This window comes from Meriones unguiculatus, chromosome 2, assembly GCF_030254825.1.
Source record: "Meriones unguiculatus strain TT.TT164.6M chromosome 2, Bangor_MerUng_6.1, whole genome shotgun sequence".
Classification (NCBI taxonomy): Eukaryota; Metazoa; Chordata; class Mammalia; order Rodentia; family Muridae; genus Meriones; species Meriones unguiculatus.
Window position 1 is genome coordinate 172,381,234 of NC_083350.1, and position 21,694 is coordinate 172,402,927.

General features: G+C 45.0%; 1 protein-coding gene across 1 annotated transcript; it reads left to right on the forward strand.

Moving 5' to 3' along the window:
• The first annotated feature begins 1,035 nt into the window (after window positions 1-1,035).
• Window positions 1,036-20,553, forward strand: Mfsd1 (major facilitator superfamily domain containing 1). The gene is made up of 16 exons (XM_021659625.2): window positions 1,036-1,275; window positions 2,948-3,000; window positions 3,864-3,976; window positions 5,548-5,590; window positions 6,188-6,255; window positions 7,366-7,474; window positions 10,301-10,403; window positions 12,889-12,987; window positions 13,330-13,441; window positions 14,010-14,066; window positions 14,366-14,522; window positions 15,719-15,816; window positions 17,640-17,752; window positions 18,282-18,329; window positions 19,036-19,093; window positions 20,326-20,553. The coding sequence occupies exons 1-16, from the start codon at window positions 1,116-1,118 to the stop codon at window positions 20,327-20,329; spliced, it is 1,395 nt and encodes a 464-aa protein (XP_021515300.1). The 5' UTR covers window positions 1,036-1,115; the 3' UTR covers window positions 20,330-20,553.
• Window positions 20,554-21,694: the final 1,141 nt, after the last annotated feature.

A 21,694-nucleotide genomic window follows, 5' to 3' on the forward strand; every position in this document is an offset into this window, starting at 1 on the left:
TCATGTACAGCGGATGCTCAGTAAGATGGGGTGTGACCACTTCGTAGAGCTGTTAGTCGGGGGGATGGGAGGTAGAAAGCAGGGTTTGTATACACATTCCAAACTGTATCTCTCTTCTGACATCCCCATCCCCTAATCTGAATCTCTTTGGAGGGCCCAACCTAGACCTCTGTGGGACACTCGGAAGTCCCCCTCCTCTTTCAGACCTCATTTGCTATTGTTTAAATACGTCAGCATTTTACCTTACACGCAGTCACCGGAAACTCTGTGTGCCACACCTATAACCCTCCGGGGTCGGGCTTTGGGTCTCTCACTTTCACTTCTGCAGCAAGCTTCACAGCTATTTAGCACCTAGCCTTTGCACGTTCAAAACACTGCTGGCACAGACTTGGGACACCTAGAAAAGTGGGGTAGAAGGCTGTGCTGCCAAATCCCATCTCCCACAACAAACCTAGAGAAGGGTTTTCATACTCTACTGCACATCTCTGAACGGCTCCTCTTTTAGAAGCTTTCGTGTTTCTACTCTCTCATATAAGCGTGTAATTACAAGCGTGTAAACCCCAGGCCAGACATGAGTGTGGAATTCAGTGCCTACTCAAGCCTCAGTCATTCAGCCAGCCACCCATCCACGTCGTTAAGTTTCCGTCCATCTCTCTGAGTAAACTCTCTCACCCGCTTCTCAAGGTGGGAGAATTTGTCCCCTACCCAGTACACAAGTGCCAGGCACATCAGAAGCTGTTTCGTCAGGCCCGGGAGCAAGAAGAGTTGGCGACGTGAGGGAGCGGAGGACGCAGCTGTGAAGGTCGCTGCACTTTGGGGTCCCTAGCTGCTCAGGTCGGGCGATCCTCCGCGACTTCTGCGCCGGCGCGTCCTACCGAATTCAGGCAGATGACGAGGACCTCGCCCGAGCCGACCCCACTCCACCCACTTCAGCAGACCCGAAAAGCAGCGTCCTTGCCCCGCGCCACCACGTGAACAGCCGCTCACGTGAGCACGGCGGTGCGTGACCCGCGGGGTCACGTGATCGCACGCGGTCACGTGAGCGCCGCCTCCGCCGCCCCCGCCGCCCCTGCCGCCCTGCCTTTGCTTCCTACTCTAAACTGGGCTGCAGGAGGATGGAGGAGGAGGAGGAGGAGGCGCGGACGCTGCTTGAAAGATCCCCTGAGGCGGATGGCGCGGCCCAGGGCGCCCCGCGCGCTCTGCCCACGCTCTGCGACCCCCGCCGCCTGGCGCACCGGCTCGTGGTGCTGTTGCTGATGTGCTTCCTTGGCTTCGGTGAGCCGGGGAGGGCTGCAGCAGAGGATGGCGGGATTCCGGGGTTCGTGTCCCCGGCTCCGCGCTGCCTCCGGGACTTGGGGACCCGCTCTTTCGGAGCGTCGCGAGCGAGGCCGGGGGACTGAGCTGGCGACGTTCGTTCCCGCTCGGTCCCGGAGTGCAGCTGCTCCTCCCTGGGGACACGGAGGGGAAGGAATCCAGATCCCCCCCACCCCCAGCACTGTGTTCGGGAGGATTTCAGAGCGTTGACTAAGTCCCTTTTCCTCCCTCCCCAGGCAACACTCCCCACCCCGGGTGCACTTCTTGATATTCCTTTAGAGCTCTCATCCGCTTTGGATAGTGTTCGCCGTCTTGGCAGCTTAGTAAGCGTGATTTCTCAACTTTCCTCTGTGAGGCCGTCCTGCGGGACCTCACTTGTTTGGAGGAGATTGGTTTCGCTTAAGAAATCTGATCCCCCGGAAAGCACTTTCTTTAGATACTTTTAAAGACATCTTTCGCTCCTGTGTTACAGTTTATAGTTTAGTTTACTCTGAAGCCGTTCCGATTTGTAAGAACTGGCTTGGCCTGAAAGCGTGTTTTCAGAGATCAGATTCAGAAATGCACACTCTGGTATGTAAAAGATACTTTGGGCTTTGTTTTCTATGCAGTTTGTACACACTGTTGACCAGTTTTTGGGAAGATGGTACTCATTCTTTGCTTGAAAACGTGGTACTGAGCCTGGCGTGGTGGTGTGCTTTAAACCCAGTACTGGGACGCAGAGGCTAGCCAGGGCTACAGAGTGAGATCCGTCTCTACAAGCAAACAAACCATGGTCTTGGATTTCTCATAAGCAGTTAACCAGGAACTAGAAGTTTCTAGGGTTAGCATCAGTGACCAAGAAACAGACAAAACACTTGAAGAAATTGTCCCTACTCAGACTGACAGCTTATTTTTGGTAGGTAGATTGGCTAAAAGTTTGGGTTTGAGAAGCCAGAGCCCTCCTCGCTGGTCACCTTCTCCACCTTTGAACTGGTGGCTCTGTGTATTAACAGAGCCAGTGTGGGAACAGGCAGGCTGTCCTGGGGCCGCCTCATTCCTGTCAGTTAATTACTTGTGAGGTCCTGGGTAACCGCTCTCTCCCCGCTCCTGTTTCCGATTGCTCAGGAGACATTGCTTTATTTTTCATTTGATCCTCAGTTGTGTTCTTGTTCCCAGCGCTGTATTTCACTCAGTCATTTACTCCTGGGTATTTTGTTTTCAGGATCAGAATTTATTTCAAATACTGGTTTGAATAGCTGAAGTTCATTTTGCTTTCAAGGGACGTGACACAAAGCTAACATGCAACTGCGAAGGATGTTTATGTAGACTTTTTTTTTTTTAATAAGGAAAATGCAGCTATTTCATGGAGGTATTCATCCAGTAATGAGCATGGGAAGCACGAAGAAAATAAAATGATTAAAAGCAGTGGATGCTGACTTCTCACTTAAGTCACTGGCATTTGCTTGACTGCTGAATTGTGGAAGTTCCTTTGGATGGTAGATGAGGAAGTGGTCAAAAAATTTTTTTTCACAGTGTCAGCAACAGTGTAAACCTTAAACACTGTGGGCCCAGTTACTAATTGAGAGTCATAACTTGAAGCTTTGTTGTATAGGTATGACCATTCAGAGTGAAATATATGCTCTTTCTTTTCTAGGGAGCTATTTTTGCTATGACAATCCTTCTGCCCTTCAGACTCAGGTTAAACGGGTGAGTGGTTTTCCACATTCGTGGGCTTGTGTTGGAGCACTGACTTACGGCTGCTGAAATGCCGTGAGCTCTCAGGGTGCCCATCTGGAATGTCCATTTCCTTCCTCTTCTTATGTCTGTCGTCATCAGACACACAAGCTGCAGAGTTTCTGGGATCAAATTTATTTCCCCAAGGAACTCATGGATAACACATACATGACTTGAGCTAGTTTCATTCTTTATGTAGGTAATTACGAACTCTGTCCACAGTGTTGCTCAAATGCTAGTTTTTGTTGGGGTTTTACATTCCATTGCTTACTTGTCAATGCTAGGTGATTTTTTTTTTTTTTTGGTGGGGGGGGATGGCTTTGGCCTTCTTTGAAAGTGTGGATACTGGTTGCTGAGTATTGTCCCCATCTGCATTCTTAGTCGTGTTTTGAATTGTAAAATTGTACGCGATATCTGTCGTTTCTTGGGCATTGAGACCGAGTGCACAGGCTGTCCTTTTGCATTCCAGCAGGAGCTAAAGAGGGCTGCGTCCATGAGACTAGATAACGGTGATTCTTTTCTGTGTGGGAGGAGTTCACAGTGCAGGCAGAAATGAAGAAGTAAGAACGTAGGAGACAGAAACAGACTGAGGTGGCCCCCATGCCAGTGTCTGGTCCTGGAAACCAAGATGCTGGAGAAGTAATATGTGGAAGTAAGACATTCGCAGGTGTGGCTGTTTTTCTAAGGGCAAGGATTGTAGCTCTCAGGAGGGTCTCAAGGAAGCAAATAGTTCACACATGGTTGAGAATCTTACTCCACACAGAAACACAGCCATAGCCATGATTTGTTAGTTACTAAACCTGTTTGGAAAAAAGTTTTCTTTTCTTCCCATATAGGACATGAAAGTGAATACTACGAAATTCATGCTGCTGTATGCCTGGTATTCTTGGCCCAATGTAGTTTTGTGTTTCTTGGGTGGCTTTTTGATAGACCGAATATTTGGAATACGGTAAGCTTGCAATTTTTTTTTTTTGTTTTGTTTTTGTGGCCAAATTTAACCTGGTTATTAGGAGAGTGTAGGAATGGGTTGAAGTTTATCTTCAAAGAACTGAGTAGACTTGTGAATTGACTGGTACATGTGAGGATTTGCTTTTTCTTTTTAAAGATTTGTTTTTGTCTCTGGACTTGGTCCTTTAAGTGCGGCTGATTCATTAGGATCAGACCTAGCAGGTGCTCCTGATGGAGTAAGGCCATCGTTTTCTGGAGGTTAATTATGCTTTTAATTTGGGTCAGAATGCTGCCACTTGGTCAGGTGTCTACTGTGTTCACACTTTGAGTTCGGGGTGATAATTCCCACCTTACAAGCGCCTACAGGGATTAGATAAGACCTGGAATTGCAAAGTCTTTGTACGTAGGTGGGGATACAACCCTCAGCTCTGGTAAGATTTGAGGTTTTTTTTTTTTTAACATTAGATGTTGAAGAAGGATAGTCCTATAAGCTTGTCACTTTACAGCTTTCTCACTGGCTGTGTTTCAAGTGAACATCACCCAGGAGTTTCTTCAGAAGGAAGTGAAGCGGCTAAAGTGGTTTCAAACCACTTCTGATGGGGAAGGGATGAAACAATCTGTGCGCTTAGGTTTGTGGGTTTGCTTTTAATACCTCAAGTATTTGAGTGTGAAGCAGTGTTAAGTCAGTTTTCATGGGTCTCAAGGGTTAGGATTAGCTGAATTTTCAGGGAAGCTAATTCCACTTACTCAGAGGGGGAGCTTCCTTGTCATAGGGGTGATAGAAATCATCTTGGGACACTGAGTTTCCCAGTTTTAGAGAACGTTCAGGTGATGATGATGATGTGGCGATTTCCCAAAGATTTTTGAGTGAATTTCAGTTTCAGAAATTCAGTTTGCTCCAGTGACTTTTGAAGACTCGTCTAATCCTGCTGTTTTATTGCTCTGGTGAAATAGTAATTGTATTGGACTTGTAACACCATTAACTAGGCCTAGACTTGTCTTCAAAAGTGTTTTTCCATTATCAAGAATTATAGCCGCTTACACTGTCCAATGCAGAATTTCTTAGAATCAGTTCTGGGCTCTAATACTTATTTTTATTGTGTGTGTACGCGTGCATACATGGCACACATGTGGAGGTGCCCATAGAGGGCAGCACAGGTTAGATCGCAGGAGCTGGAGTTCCAGGCGGTTGTGAGCTGCTTGGACTTGAGTCCTCTTCAAGAGCAATAGTGTTCTTAACTGCTGAGCCACTTCTCTAGCCTTCAGCTCTAGACTTGGAATAGGAATTTAATAAAGAATTTCCATTTCTAAATGCGTTGGCCCTGGGAGCTTTGAAGACTAAGTTTTAAGAGGTGGTAATGATGTAATGAACCCGTGCCATCGCTGAACCTCTGGAATCCTGTCAGAACTGTGGACTTCTATATGTTGGTGTTTGGTTTAGGAAAGAGGCAGGTGGACACTCATCTTCTGTAGAATTCAGAGTGGACAAAGGAGACCCAAGTTGGTCCTCAGCGCAGGACTCTGCGACCACTAGCAATGATGTGAAGAAATGACATTCTCTTTCTCTCACAGATGGGGCACAGTTATTTTCAGCTGCATTGTTTGCCTTGGACAGGTAAGAAAGACCAAAACACTTACTCATTTCTTAACAGTGACTTTGCAGTCTTACATAATGAATTCCCCTGACCAAAATATGTTTCATGAGTGACCAACTTAGTTAACCAGGCCTATGAATGGCTACGTGGTATAACTCAATTTAAGCCTTAAATTACATTGTCTTAGTCACTTCCCTCATTGCTGTGATTGGCAGGAGCCACTTAGGAGGAGGAGGGTTTATTCTGGCCCAAGGTTTGAGGGGAAGGCATGTTAACAGGAGCATGAAGTCGCTGGCCATGTAGCCTGCTGTCAGAAAACAGAAAGTGTGTGTGGGGGGTGTTCGTCTTGCTTTCTCCTTTCTTGCTGCTGGGCAAATAAAATGGTGCCCCCCACGCCCAGGGAGGGTGTCTGTGTGTGGGCTTACCTAACGGAGAGATGCTGCAGGCTCGCCTTCTGGTGATTACAGAGTCTGCTAAGCACATCAACATTAATATTTTAATTTCTCAGATTTATTAGTGCAGGCTAGTAAAATTATTGTGGAATTGAAAGTTTGTCATGTTACTTATTCCTTTTGAATATCCTGAATTTATTATTTTTATTATTGTTTATATTACAGATTATTTTTGCTCTGGGTGGAATACTTAATGCTTTTTGGCTGATGGAGCTTGGGAGGTTTGTGTTTGGGTGAGTTACACCATACTTACATTTTATCTCAGTATGTTCATTAGGGATCTTGGATGTTGAGGATTAAAGCCAGGGCCTTCCATATTCCAGCCAGTTTACTAGTCCTTTATTAAGGTTTTAAAAGAAATACAGTATTTTTTCTTGTGAGGTATGTATGGCCCTGGAGATACTGAGACCTGGGAGAATGGAGCTGAAAACTAAGGCCATAAAGGCCAAAAACTAAAGTCTCATGCCGTAGCCAACTTCATTCAAAGCATCAGACACTTGATACTCTGAGGCTGAAAAGGAGGCGCTTGAGTGAAGTATGTAATCACAAGGATAAGCTGCATGTGGCCAAAAGATTATTTTCCATGGACACATGTAAATAATAATAACCTATCCGCCACTCCTGGGAAGGACATGAAAACACATTCTAAGAACACTTTTGTGATAAATACGTGGAATCAAGTGAAGGAAAATGAAAACCCCAGAAGCAGGATGTTGACTACACAGCATTGCGTGTTGGCCTGAAAAGTGAGGTTTCATATATACAAAACAAATGAAAGGCTCTCCTCCATATCTGATTTGCATAGGACATATGGCGTAGAGGCCAGGTCCCTTCACTGCCTGTCATGGTTACTGCTTCAGCATGCCAGATTACTCCAGCATGTCACAATAGAAAATAGTAATTACGTGTTTATAGCTGGAGACAGGTAGACTGGGTGGGTTGTCGGTGTCCTGACCTCTGGGATCTCTGCTGCAGAGATCCACCGAAGGCTGGAGGCTGGGATCAGCTGGGTGCTTGTTCTCCATGTTGGATACTTGGGTCCTGTGCCTTGAAGAGCATGTTTATCTTCAAGTGGTGCCTATTGTGTAGTGGGGTGATTACCCTTCCAACAAAGTAGCTTGGGCTTCCAGCTGTGAGTGTGGACTAAAGTGACAGATGCCACCTTTGGATGCTTGCGGTCACACAGCACCACTTCGCTGTGTCTTCCTGGCTGAAGCACCCTGGCCTTCCTCCATTCAGGAGGACACAGAAGTCTTACTAATAGAATTACAATTGTAACACGGTTACAATTGCTGACCATGATTTTTAAAAAAAACTTGTGACTTTTCTTCTCCCATATTTAGGATTGGTGGAGAGTCCTTAGCAGTTGCCCAGAATGCATATGCCGTGAGTTGGTTTAAAGGCAAAGAGCTAAACCTGGTGTTTGGGCTTCAGCTCAGCATGTCCAGAATTGTAAGTATGTAGATGGGCCTAGTGGGATCCAATAGGAAGCAAAAGACTGAGTCTTGTAGTGATCTCTTCATGGTCGTAGAAAGAAGTATGCTAGGCACTCTTGGATGGGAAGAAGTAGGCACTGATTTTTATATAGATCGCTTTAAAAAAATATCTGTTTGTGCGCATGTGTGCATGTGCGTGCGCATGCAACCTCTGCCTGCAGAGGTCAAACAAGGGCCTTAGGTGTTCTCCTTGGTCATTTGAAGGCAACTCCAGCTGCCTCAGAGATGTGTTATACGTGTACAGGGGATTGATGGGTGCTGTCATCGGAACTTGTGTCCCCCCTCCCCCTAATTGCACAGCAGTCAGTGCAACCATGCAGCCACTTCTTCAGCCCCTGATTTTATATATTTCTCTAGGACTTAGACTGACATTTTCTTTGTCTTCAGGAAAGTGTTCATAAATAGCGTAAGACAACAAAGTGAGCCCTCATCAGTTCAAAGGATCGAAATATAGCTTACCTAATTTCTCACCTGTTTGGTACTACGCCTCAAAAGTCTGTGCAGCCCTAGCCACTTATCCAGGTTCTGCTCGCACATTTCCATTGGTAGGAAGCTCACTCTGGGGCAGTCGGTTCTCCCTCAGCTAACCTACCTTCCTCCCTCCCTCCCTCCCTCCCTCCCTCCCTCCCTCCCTTCCTCCCTCTCTCTTTTCCTCCCTCCCTTCCTCTCTCCCCACATTGGAGTCCTGGCCCTCCCTCCTCACATTGGAGTCTTGGCTGGCCTGGAACTGCTTGTCTTTGCCTTTGGAGTGCTGGGCTTAAAGACGTGTGACTCCACAGACTTGAGGCTTCTTTTTTTCCACAAAGGCTCGTTTTTTTACCGACTGCCCTTACTGTTTTGCCTTCAGTATTAATTTTTGCTTTGGCATGCAATGCTGACTCTTTAGTTCTTGATCAGGGGTGTTAATTTCCTTGGGTCCTCTAAGCCAACCAACAGCAGTTTCTGCTTCCTCACCATGGTACTCACATCTCTTCAGGCATATTTCTTGTCAGCTAGATTCTGGGGCATAGAAACAGAAATGATGGTGGGGTTTTATGGTTTGTCTTAGGGAGGGCACCTGAGGAGACAGCATAGATTTTGATTACTGCACCCTGTGAGGTTGGTATTCTTAAGTGTAGTCTTTTGATTTTCCTTTGTAATTTGTTACTCTTAAGCTTACTGTTTCAGAAAGCCCTAAGTCAGGTGATACTGCAGCAGCAGCTCTGTCTCTGAGGAGTTGTCTTTGCAGTCTGTTAGGAAGTTTGCTCTATCTCGTGGAGGAGCAATGCCATTTCATCCCAACCCCGCCCCTGTTATTTCCTGAGATTTAGTCCCCATCTCATATTCCATCAGACCCTCCTCTCCCTCTCCTCGTGGCTGTGTGAGAGTGCTCTAGGACTGACCTGTCTCTTCTCCTCAGCACTCAGCCTTGGAGCTCTTACCCAGGTTTGAATAGCACTGCCTTGCTCCTGTGATAATGTCACTTGTCTAGGCTTTCCCTTGCACAGATAGTTGCTTGTCCAGTGTTTTCTGTGTAACTACCCTTACACAGATAGTTGCTTGTCCAGTGTTTTCCCTTGGCTGGCTCTGTCCAGGCCTTTCTCCTCAGTTCCTGACTCACACAGGCTGTTCAGAACTTCCCTGAACTGAGCTATACCCAGTTCTTCATAATCTCCCCACCGTTCCTCAGATAAGCTCTTGTTGGAGATTCTCCTCCTCAGCAAGGACTACACTCTCTCCGTGTAGTTTCTTGTACAGAACTTTGGCGTCATCATGAGTTCCACCTCCTTCCATCCTCCCACATACTTTTTGTTAGCAAATGCTAATGGTTGAACCAAGAGAACACATACATACTCTGAGCACGTCTTACCGTCCTGCCAGTAGCCTGATCTCAGACCCATCCTTCCTGTTTTGGCCAGTTGCCGGAGTGTGACTGCTGCCTTGTTTCTGCCTCTGGTCCAGTCTGAAGAGAGTAGCCAGGTCAGTCAGCCAGATCTGCTTTTCAGGACTGCAGAGGGAGGCTTACCCAGGATTGCAGGCTCTTTCACCTCCAGCCCCCTCTCTTAGCTTCTTTTCTATTGGTGTGACAACACCCTGGCATGACCAAGGCAACGTATGAAAGGAGTGTTTGATTGGGATTTATGGTTTCAGAGGGTTAGAGCCTGTTGTGACAGGACAAAAGCATGGTGGCAGGAACAGCAGAGAGCTCATGCCTTGATCTGTAAGTCGGAGGCAGAGAGAGCACCCTGGGAATGGCATGAGTCTTTTAAAACCTCATAGCACATCCAAAGTGTGTTAGGGTCCCAAAGAGTAGCAACTTAGAGAATGAGTTTCTCTATGTACAGAAAGGGATTTACTAGAATGACTTACAGGCCGCAGTCCAGCTAGTCAATACTGTCTATGAGCAGAAGGTCCATGATGTTGGATGTCTCGAGTGGTCTTCAGTGTACATTGGCTCTAATGCCAGTGAAGGAATGGATGTTTCATCAAGGAGAGAACAAGCAGGCTAAGAGCAAAAGCTTCCTTCCTTCCTTCCTTCCCTTCCTTCCTTCCTTCCTTCCTTCCTTCCTTCCTTCCTTCCTTCCTTCCTTCCTTCCTTCCTTCCTTCCCTGCAGTGGCTTAGATGAGAGGTGGGTGTTCCTCCTCAAGCTCTGGATTAACGGGGAGTCTTCCCATCTCAGTCTAAATCCAGTTTGTTTTCCTTGTAATCTGATTTCGGATCCACATTCTCTACTAAGCCACCGCAAGCAGAAGTTTCCCCCAGCATGTTAATAATTGCGAAACCTGTCTTCTCCTTCCTCAGGGAAGCACAGTGAATATGAACCTCATGGGATGGCTGTACGGGAAGATCGAGGCCTCACTGGGGGCAGCTGGCCACACGACCCTGGGAGTGACACTTATGATTGGTGAGTGAAGCCCAGTGTCCCACGTCATGTCCTGTCTGAAGGCCTGGCGTAGGAGATAGTGTGCCAAAGAAGAAGGAACTCTAGACTCATGCCAGACTGCTACGTTGATGGGTCTTGGCTTTCCCTCCCCCATTCACTCGCCCTTTTGCCGGTGGAGAGACAGACAGTCATATGCCTTGTCTGTACTGCAGTTGCCGTTTGTGACGGAGGCTCTGGTTCTTGTTGTGTGCTTCAGCGCTGTCATTAGCATGTTGTATGTTCAAAGAGGTCGTGCATGACACCAGGTCAGCCAGGGGTTGTGTCCAGAGACTCAGAGCCACAGGCAGCAGGGGGAAGACTGGGTCCTTTTGCTCACAGCGATGTGGTGTGGAATGGTGGGAAAGCCACTAAGTGGAAAGCCAGGAACCTGGCTTCATTCTTTGCTGCCCATAACTAATTCCTTTGTCTAGGACAAGAGAATTTATCTCAGTTTTCTGAAAAATGGCAGGTCTTTGCATATTGTGCAGGTTCTTTTTGTCCCTATGTTCTCTGAGCCCAAGTCCCATGGTGCTCATTGCTGAGTGGTGAGTCACTGAGTGGAATTTGAAGCCCTGTGTGTACCTTTGAGGCTGCTCTCAGCCCAGAGTCTCAGACTGCGTGGCAGAGTCCCCGTGTCCCTGGCTTCTCACAGGGCCTCAGAGTGGCTTGTGGCACAGTGGGGTGCAGTCTCATTCTTGTGCATATCTTTTATTCCTTTTAGTTGCTTGACGCAAATAGCCTGATTAAAAAAGTGTAGCAGAGGGGGCTGGAGAGATGGCTCAGTGGTTAAGAGCACTGTCTGCTTCTTCCAAAGGTCATGAGTTCAATTACCAGCAACCACATGGTGGCTCACAACCATCTGTAATGTGAACTGATTCCCTCTTCTGGTAGGTGTAAATGCAGATAGAACACTTATATACATAAAATAAAAATAAATCAAATAAATAAATAAATAAATAAAATATTTTTAAAAAGTGTAGCAGAGAGGCAATGCAGGAATCCTTTCTCAAGGCTGTTGTTTCCCAGCCCCTTCTTCTTATCTATGTATCTGTCTATCTATCTAGATATGTATGTATGTATGTATGTATGTATCTGTCTATCTATCTAGATATCTACGTATGTATGTATGTATCTATCTATCTAGATATCTACGTATGTATGTATGTATGTATGTATCTATCTATCTAGATATGTATGTATGTATGTATGTATGTATCTATCTATCTAGATATGTATCTATGTGTATCTGTCTATCTATCTAGATATGTATGTATGTATGTATGTATCTATCTATCTAGATATGTATGTATGTATGTATGTATGTATCTGTCTATCTATCTAGATATCTATGTATGTATGTATGTATCTATCTAGATATCTACGTATGTATGTATGTATCTATGTGTATCTGTCTATCTATCTAGATATCTACATATGTATGTATGTATGTATCTATGTGTATCTGTCTATATCTAGATATCTATGTATGTATGTATGTATGTATGTATGTATCTATGTGTATCTGTCTATTTTTTATACAATATGTACACTTGCACCCCAGAAGAGGACACCAGAAGGACACCAGATCTCATTATAGATGGCTCTGATGGTTGTCAGTTCCCATGTGTTGCTGGGAATTGAACTCAGGACCGTTGGAAGAACAACCAGTGCTCTTAACCTCTGAGCCATGTCTCCAGCTCCCAGGCCCTCGTTCTCAAATGCTTTGTCTTAGTTAAATTTTTTTAACTCTTCAGCATTCCATTCCGTTTCCTGCACGTGCAGAACTCTGAAGAATTTGAAGGTAGAAAAGACACTTGTCATCATCAAGTCTGTGTCCCTCATGTTCTGTACTGGGAACCGAGCTCACAGAGGCTGAGCTTGTGTCCAGACTGTTCCCTTGCCAGTGGCAGCAGTAGAACCCAGTCTGCTGGCTCTTGTTCCAGTAGTTTCTTTAGTGTGCAGGTCAGATAAAGATCCCAACCCCCTCCCTCAACATATGTGACCACTTTGTTCTGTGCACATGTGCGTGCCGGTAACCATGTTGCATGCATGTAGAGGCCAGAGGTCAGTGTCCAGCTTAGTTTTTGAGATGGGGCCTCTCACTGAAGCTCGAGCTCACTGATTCAGCGAAGGCCGGCTGCCCAGAAAGCTCCAAGGATCCCTCTTCGCCTTCATGCAGCTGGTCATGTGCTCTGGCCTCTCTACAAGACCAGATGACTGTGTTTTAGTCTTTTCCTTCTAATTTCTAGCCTTCTGTTGAGAATCAGCTGTGATGAAGTGACCCTGCTTGCTGGGTATCTGCCACGCTGTCCCTCCTCTGTCCGCATTGGGTGTCGGTGGACTTTTCCACCGGTGTCTCTAGCCGCCATTCCTCTCCATGGCCGTGCTGTTGCTTCCCTGTAGGCTGCTGCTTTCCCAAGCCCCTGGGTGTTTTTTTCTAAAAATTCTCCCCCCCCTTTTTTTTTAGGGGGTATAACGTGCATTGTTTCACTAATCTGTGCCTTGGCCCTTGCTTACTTGGATCAGAGAGCAGAGAAAATCCTTCATAAAGAACAAGGAAAAACAGGTACTTGAGTGGGAGAGAAGAGTGGCCCCGAGGGGACCTTGGTTCTGAATGTTCGCTTGCTATTTCCAGAGTCAGTTCTGCTTGTCTAAATTTTGTATGCATGCCTCCCTTTTAACGTTCAGCAGAATGTACATTCTTGATTTTGTTTTGTATGTTAGTAAGATGATTTTAGTTCTGGTAGAACTAGCTTCTGCCTTTTTCTTCCTGTTACTTTGTACATATTTCATGGATGATGCTTGTGGAGTTTTCTAGAAAAATGTTTTATTATGATTATATGAATAAAAATAACTATAGATGAAAGGTCGTTAGGATTATGAAATAATGTGTCTTCCTTTTCCCAAGGTGAAGTCATTAAATTGAGCGATATAAAGGACTTCTCCTTATCGCTGTGGCTGGTCTTCATCATCTGTGTCTGCTACTATGTAGCGATATTCCCTTTCATTGGACTGGGCAAGTGAGTGTCCTCTAGGAGCCTACTTATACATTGTAGTGAGAGGTGAATCACATCAATGAGTGGGTATTTTGGTAGTTAATTTTGCTGCTCCAGAAACTGTATATTTAGACTGTTTTATATTCTGGGAGTTAGTGGGCATTTTTAGCTCCAGGTTTAGCATTGCTTTAATGCTTTCATTATCCTCATTCATGGGCTGCTGCCGTGTCAGAGTGCAAATGTGTCTGTAGGAATGTGTGTTCATGTCTTTATAACCTTTGAAACTACCCAGTCACTTAGTGATGAGGACTCTATTACATGGTAAAGGACCTCTGCAGTCCTGCTTTTAGGTTTGGTGTTCTGAAAATGTATGGGCCAATCACAGTTTAGTCAGTGAAATAGTTCCCTGAGTACTGTGTTGAAGCAGATTGCTTTAGGATGGATGTGAGATAACAGTAGAAGAATAGTATCAGGAGAGGAAAGCTTATTAAATGTTAGAGTTATTTTTAACTTTTATTTATTTCTTAAAACAAAATGGTTCTTTCTAATGTGCACAGCTTTTTTTTTTATTTTTGTATTTTTATTTTTTTAGAGTTTTCTTCATAGAGAAATTCGGGTTTTCTTCCCAGTCAGCAAGTGCAATTAACAGGTATTTGGTGTAATTCTGTAAGTGCTTGTTGTATGTGATGTGTGGGGTCTTCATAGGCAGAGGCCAAGTATGAGATTGCATGACCACGGCCCCCAACACTGCAGACCCAAGTCCCAGGAGCCTGGCTTCTAATTAAGGGAAAAACCGAAGAAGTCTATATTTTTGTGTTCTGGTGGTCATTTAGGAAGAGTGCTGAATGGAGGAGCTGGGCTTTGCTTTGCCTGGTGGTTTTAGGGACTATCTTGATATTTAATATTTAACTTGTTGCATTCTGTTAAGTTTTTATGCCCTCCGGGCAGTGTTGTGTATGTCATATCAGCTCCCATGTCCCCGGTGTTTGGACTCTTGGTGGATAAAACCGGGAAGAACATTATCTGGGTTCTGTGTGCAGTTGCTGCCACCCTCGTGTCCCACATGATGCTGGCCTTCACCTTCTGGAACCCATGGATCGCTATGGTAACGTATAGGGGGACTGCGGGCCTTCAGAGAGAAACCCAAGTCCTTTTTGAAATGCCCAGCAAATTCAGCTGGCAGCTGACTTTAAGCTTGGCCAAGTATATATATATTTAAAAAGAATTATCAATTTATTAATTTATAAGGCTTGTTTTTCATTATTCAGTAGGGATTCTACAATGCTGAAGTAGAATTTGAAAGCTAATTACTCCGAATTATTTTTTGAGCTTCATTAAAATAAGTCATTTCATTGAAAGTGACCAGTCTTTTGGCCCAGTATCTATTCTTTTGTTTTTGTTGTCCTCGGGATGCCAGTGTTTGGAGTACAGGCTGAAGTGCTGTGGCTCTTACTTGTCCATAAAGGGGCACCTTGAGCCTAACCGCTGGCCAGGCAGTGCCACAGAAGTCTTCCTATGGGCGTGCGGGCGCTAGGGGCAGGCCTGCTGCTGTAGAGTTTGCGCAGTGCACCTCTTGGCAGTTGTTCTGACGCTCAAGAACTTACTACTCATTCGTAGCGTTGCCTGCGTTGCCCACATCTGTCCATTTTCCTTGCTAGTGTTGGTGCCAGCATTGTTTTCCTAGTTCCCAGGCTGATAGGTATATGCAATACTTAATTTAAACTCAAACCATACCTTCTTTCTTTTTAAAAACGTTTGAGACCTATTCTTGCTAAGGAGACCTCCACAATCACCATGCAGCCTCGGCTGGCCCTGCGTTCAGAGCTCTCCATCCCCAGGCATGCTACCTCCGTGCTGGGCAGGTTCTTTTTATACTGAAGGAAAGGCATGTCCCATAGATAGTATCTGACAAGTGGTTGGGTACCTGCTCTGCTTTTCAGTTCAGAATTGATCGCCCAGAGGCAGCAGCAGAATAATGTCACTTTGCTGCCTTCATCACTTCATTTGTAATTAAGGAAAATCAGTTTGCCTGAGACTTGGGTAAGAACTTTTTGCCAGTTAGCTGTGCTCTTGACTGGACAGTGGGCCCAGACACTTTATATATGTTTATATCACAAGTGAAAATGGCTAAAACAGTGGAGAGTACTGAGTGAGGCCCACGCCTGTCTTGTATGTTTAAAATTTTAGCCTTAGTTACAGTAAAGTATGTTTACATTCTGTTTTAACTAGTATGTCACTTTCACTGGTCTTGCTCAGTGAAAATTACCTGTCATCTGATGCATGCCACGCTTTTCTGCCTAGTGTCTCCTGGGCCTCTCCTACTCATTGCTTGCTTGTGCCTTGTGGCCAGTGGTGGCGTTTCTAGTTCCTGAGCACCAGCTGGGGACTGCATATGGATTGTAAGTATTGCATTTTCAGTGCGGAGCACACATGCTGCCTTCCGCTGTGCCAGTTATCATGCCCCCCTCTCCCGTGTGTCCTGATTGTACTGGGACAGTTAGAGTTAGACTAATGAGTTCTGGGACAGCTCTGAACCTGCAGAAGACTGGACACGTCAGTTGATCCATTTACACATGTACCATGTGAAGGAACCCAATAGAGGAGGGTTTATTTTAGGTCCTGGTTCTAGAGATTTCCATCCATAGTTCTCAGCTCTGTTGATTCTGGGCATGTGGTGAGGCAGAGCCATCCATCATGGCAGCCAGGAAGCAGGCAGACAGACAGATGGACATGCATGCAATGTGCACACTCGCATATATATCTGCACTAAGGCCTTTTTTCCTTTCCCCTGTATTAGTCAGATTTCTCTAGAATAGCAGAATGTATAGAATGTATCTCTCTATATTTACAGAAAGGGACGCATTAGAATGACTTATAGGCTGTGGTCTAGGTAATCCAATGTCTTAGTCAGGGTTTTATTTCTGTGAAGTGACACCGTGACCACAACAACTCTTAAAAAGGAAAACATTTAATTGGCTCACGGGTTAGAGGTTTAGCTCATTGTTGTTATCGAGGGAAGCATGTTGGCTTGAATGCAGACATGGTCTGGAGAAGGTGATTAGACTTCTACATCTTGATCCTCAGGCAGCAGGAAGAGAGCTGAGACACACTTTCTCCAATCAGGCCACACCTCCTAGTAGTGCGACTCCTTGTGAGCCTATGGGGGCTGTTTTATTTCAACCACATCCAACTCTCTATCTACCAAGAGAAAGTCCAAGAATCCAGTAGTTGTACAGTCCATCTGGATGTCTTAGAAGTAGGCTCTAATGCTTTGCACTTGCTTTTGAGGCGAGAGCTGGCAGGCAAACGCTTCCTTCTTCCATGTCCTCACAAGGGCTTCCAGCAGGAGGCATGCCTCAGATTAGAGGTCTTCCCACCTCAAAGCTCCTGATTGCAAGTGGAGCTTCCCACTTCAGATTAAACAGATCTCCCTCATGGTGTGCCCCTCCATTTTTGGGTTCCAGTTAGTTCCAGATGTAGTCAAGTTGATGACCAAGAACAGCCACCATACTGTCCTTTTATTCTATTCAGGCCTTTAGCCTATGGGATGGCACTGTCCATGTGCAGGCCTTTTCCAGTTAAATTATTCCTCATTGGACATGACCAACAGACGCACCTTGAAGAGTGCCTTTCTGTCCGTGAGGTGCTTCTTAGTCTAGTTAACTCTAGTTACACTTGGCCGTCAAACGGGGTAAGCCTCTAGCAAGAATGCTGGAGTAAGCTAACTCCCGTAAGATGCAGTTGCAGACATGAGCACTCCTGTCTTACCTGAGGACTTCTCAGTGAGAGGTTGATTTCTATCCCAGGCCCTCAGAGGGGCCATCCACTGAGGCTGCTGTGCAGGTAGCCCTCCTTCATTTACTGGGAAGGATTTTGTACTTCACTTGCCTTGGGGCAGATGGTCTGGTAGCAGACACAGTGTAGGATAAACCCCCAAATCTGCTGGGTGTGGGGGTGCACACCTTCAATCCCAGCACTGTGGAGTCACAGCCATGTGGACCTTGGTGAGTTTGAGGCAGGTTGGTCTACAAAGTGAATTCCAGGCCAGCCAGGGCTACGTAGTCTCCTTGTCTCCAAAACCCAAAATATTTCAGTCGTGTTCCCTGACTGAAAGTCTGTCCTAACACCGATAGTGTATGGTTTATGGTGCTAATATTAACACTGACTAGTCCGTGTAAGAAGACTGTTGACAATGAAATGTTATCTTATCCTGAAATTATAGCATGCAGTCTATTCAGAATTTCGGGCTGGCCGTCATTGCCATCCTTGCTGGCATGATCCTGGACACGCGGGGATACCTGCTTTTGGAGGTTTTCTTCATTGCCTGCGTTTCTTGTGAGTGTGCCGTGTGGCACATTTGGTTTCTTATGGCAGTAAAATGCTTATATTTTCACAGTTGGGGTTTGCCATAATGTTTAAAGTAAATGACAGTTCCTCTGCGAGTAAGGGTGGAGAGCTGAGCTCTGCTCTGGGCTTCTGGGAATCTAAGGGTGAAATTTTGATCTTGTTCATTTGTAAAGGGACATGGTTTCCTTAGGTGAGAAATCCCTACAGTGCTGCTGCTTTGAAATGACAAACTGGCCAGGGGTCACCAGGGGTTCTGGGGATGAGAAGAGAGGAAGGAGATCTGGGCGGGTGCTGGCGGTGGGCGCTGAGCTGTCTCTCTCTGCTGTGGGGTCTGGCGTCTGGCTCTGCCATCCCTGGCCCAAGAAGCAATGGTTCCCCGAGGGGAAAACGCTGTGGCACTTCAGTGCTCAGAAGAAGAGGTGGGCAATGTGGTAAAATGGCAGTTAAGAGGACCTAGTTTGTGCTTTAACTTTGGCTTCTCACAGGCGCCGGTCACAAGTGTTCTTGTGTTTTTCAGTGTCACTTTTAGCTGTGGTCTTTCTGTATTTGGTGAATCGTGCCCGAGGTAAGCAGCTCGCCTGACCTCTTCATCTCTGCTGGGTCTGGAGGGCCAGCCTTTCTCTAGCTTGTGCTAGTGACTTCCCAGTCCCAGTGACAGGAACATAGGTTATAGACACTCATTCTGGACCCTCACATCTGTTAGAATTACTGTTATGCTGTTTCATCTCCAGTAAGTTCAGTGTTTCATAATACAAAAGCTTGGTGTATATTAGCAAAATCCCCCAAGCCCCTCATATATTCTCAGTTCTAAAAAAATAAAAGGAAAATAGATTTCACTTTAGGGTTGAACATAGTTGGTTTAGAATTAGAAATAACAGACTGTTTTTTTTTTTTTTACTAGTACATACTAATATGCCTTCGTGTATTTTTTTAATAAGCATTTGACATTGTCTTTATTACTCTTTCTGATTGCATGTCCCTAAAGGCCTTGATAAACTTAAGAGATTATAACACAATATTATGTGTATAAATTTAGATTTCTTTTAATTTTTCTTAATTTTCAGTGATACTAACATTTAACAGTGTTTCTGTTAGGAAAACCCAAAGCAGTGCATACCTTCACTTAAAACTACAAAGCTAAAATTAAAGCATGGTAATATGACATATTCTTTTTTTATTTTACATAACTTTTTATGCAAATGCTTGTGTATGTGTGATTGAATTCTAATTATTCATGTTACTTAAAATGACTACATTCATTTATGTTTTAGGTGGGAATCTAAATTATTCTACAAAACAAAGGGAAGAAGAAAAACTTCGTCAAACCAAGTGAGTACTAAAAGGGAGAAAATTATCTCTTGAAGATCTTAACTGTGAGCATTTTATTTCAAGTTTGGTGTGGACTTTAAAGATATTGATTGTTAAGACTTAACAGTTAGGTCTGGAAATAGCACTGCAAAATCCCTGTTTCAGAAAATGTAAGGTGAATGTCAAGGCTTAAAACAAAAGAATAAAAAAGAGTCGGACTTGAGGTTTTGGAGCAAGGCCTGGCCCTGCGCCCAGTGCTGCCTGCGCCTCCCTCCTTTCAGTTTGCTTTTTCGCAGTAGCTAAGGTAACTTTTCAACTTCCGCTGTGTCCTACTTTCATTCTGTTGCTTGGTTGAGACGCTCTGACCAAGAGCAGCTTGGGGAGGAAACTTTATTCTAGGTCACAGTCCCATCCATCATGGAGAGACTTGGGAACAGGAACCTGAGGCCGAAACGGGAGGAGCTCTGCTTGCTGGCTCCCTCTTTCTGGCTCATGCTCATCTGCCTTGCTTGTACAGCCTGTGCCCACCTGTGTAGGGATGACACTGCCCCCGCAGTGCACGGGACTGCATCAGTTAGCGATTGGGACAGTGCCCCACAAATGTGCCTACAGGCCAGTCTGGGTTGTCACTTCTTTAGTTTATTCAAACTGTGTATGCCTTACGTTCTGTCCTGGTGACTCTAGGCTGTGCCCAGTTGACCTGATCTTAGTATGCCGTTTACTTTTTTCAGATTCCTTCATAACAGATTAGAGACTAAGTTTTAGAAGTATGTGCTAAAACATGATGGTAATTCTGTTTTCTGCTATTTTGAAAATTTTTTTAACCATTAAACTTCTTTTATTTATAAATAGCATATCACCTGATTGTTGAGCTTTGTGACCTGAATGGGTTGAAGTCTGGTATAACAGCCTGGGGTTTTTTAAGTAGGGTGGTAGTCTTGGTTTTTTTGTTAAAAAATTGGAAATGAAAGGTCACAGAGCTGGCTTGGTGGCTGGAAGTATTTGCTGCCCTTAGAGACTACCAAGGTCCATTTCCAGTGCCTGTTGTGTATCTCATGAATGACATAGCAGCAGCTACAGGGACCCGTCTCTTCCGGTAGCACCTGCAGGCATGTGCACCCCAGCCCCAATGGGGATGAAAACCTTTTACACCGTGCATTCTACAGTGTTACGTTTTTTTGTTTTGAGAACTGCATGGGGCTTTCTGCTTTTTTCTGCTGCTTTTTGGTAACTTCTTGTATTATGTTTTGCAGATAAGACTCTGTGATGACCGTTCTTGAAAATGGGCAGCATGCAGCACCGGTTGGAAACCTTCATGAGGATTTTTATTTTTGAAAAAGTCATTTAGAAAAATAATAGAGTGGAAAATATATTTATATTTGAATTGTACTATCGCAGGAAAAAGAAAAACCCCACAAAGTATGAGGGAGTGGAGGAAAAGGCTGCTACACACAGAATAAATGATGACATTTTAACAGGCACTCACTGTGTCATAGAGAATGGTATGTGCTTCCTTTGTGTTCTCCACCAGGGGTCATGTGTGAATATCACTAATGATGGCTGCTCAGTAGCAAATCTGTGGAAGTTTTTTTTTCTTTTTCCTTAAAGACAATAAAAGCGTCCTTCAATTTAGGATGGCTTCCTATGCACATGGGCACATAGAACCACTGCACAAGGAATACAATGTTTTCCTTATATTTTCAAAACATCCAAACACTGGTTTCTACTTTTTTTGTAGAAGATAATCTCCAGAAACCAAAGCTGCAATAAAGGAAATGTCCTAGATACAGTCTCATTGAATAGTTACAGGGCTAGGGTTCCCATGGTGCACAGTGGTGTGCTTAAAGCTTTGGCATCAAGGGGCTGGAGAGCTCACTCAGTGGTTAAGAGCATTCACTGCTCTTCAAGAGGACCTCAGCTCAGTTCTCAGCATTTACATGGGCAGCGCATAGTCCTGTAACTCCAGCTCCAAGGGATCCAGCACCCTCTTCTGGTCTCAGGCTCTTGCCTGTGTGTGTGTGTGTGGTTACAGACACACACATACACAGTAATGATGATGATGATGATGATGATGATGATGAATCTTAAAAAGTGCAGAAAGTGTTTGAAAATGCATTCCTTTTTTATTTATTATGATGCTGTTACTAGTTTCGAGGCTTTGACTACATGTGGCCATTGTAACACATGTCAGCTGTATGAAGTTGAGGGCTTGATGCTTGTGCTGGCTCCTCTGTACTGGCCCTGTCCTCTCTACAGTGTCCACAGCCAAGCTGTAGGAAGCCTTGACATGTTATAAATGGGTTGTGTGCCTGCCCTATCACAGGCCTGTTGATTGCTGTTTCCTTCTCTTAGACAACCCGTTATCATCTGAGTGAAACAAAAACCCTAGTTCCCAGCCCAGACTCATTCTTCTCTATAGAGACTCCTTCAGGCCACTCAGGCCATATATAATTTGTGATACCTATGAACATTGAAAACTTCATCCTGTGCCTTTTCAGCTCACCTCAATTTGTGAGGCATTTGTGGCATGTGGGTTTTGGGTGTATTTTCTCCTTAGATTGTCAGCTCCATGAGAGCAGGGATGTTGTCCGGTTGTTAGTGAATGTATCTGCAGTGCCTAGC

What these genes read in the sequence shown, in the direction of transcription:
- Mfsd1 (XM_021659625.2), top strand. Translation starts at nt 1,116, where the DNA reads ATGGAGGAGGAGGAGGAGGAGGCGCGGACGCTGCTTGAAAGATCCCCT. An exon ending in GCATTGTTTGCCTTGGACAG is followed by an intron (nt 5,591 to 6,187) that starts GTAAGAAAGACC and finishes TTTATATTACAG; the next exon opens with ATTATTTTTGCTCTGGGTGG. An exon ending in TTTGGTGAATCGTGCCCGAG is followed by an intron (nt 18,330 to 19,035) that starts GTAAGCAGCTCG and finishes TTTATGTTTTAG; the next exon opens with GTGGGAATCTAAATTATTCT.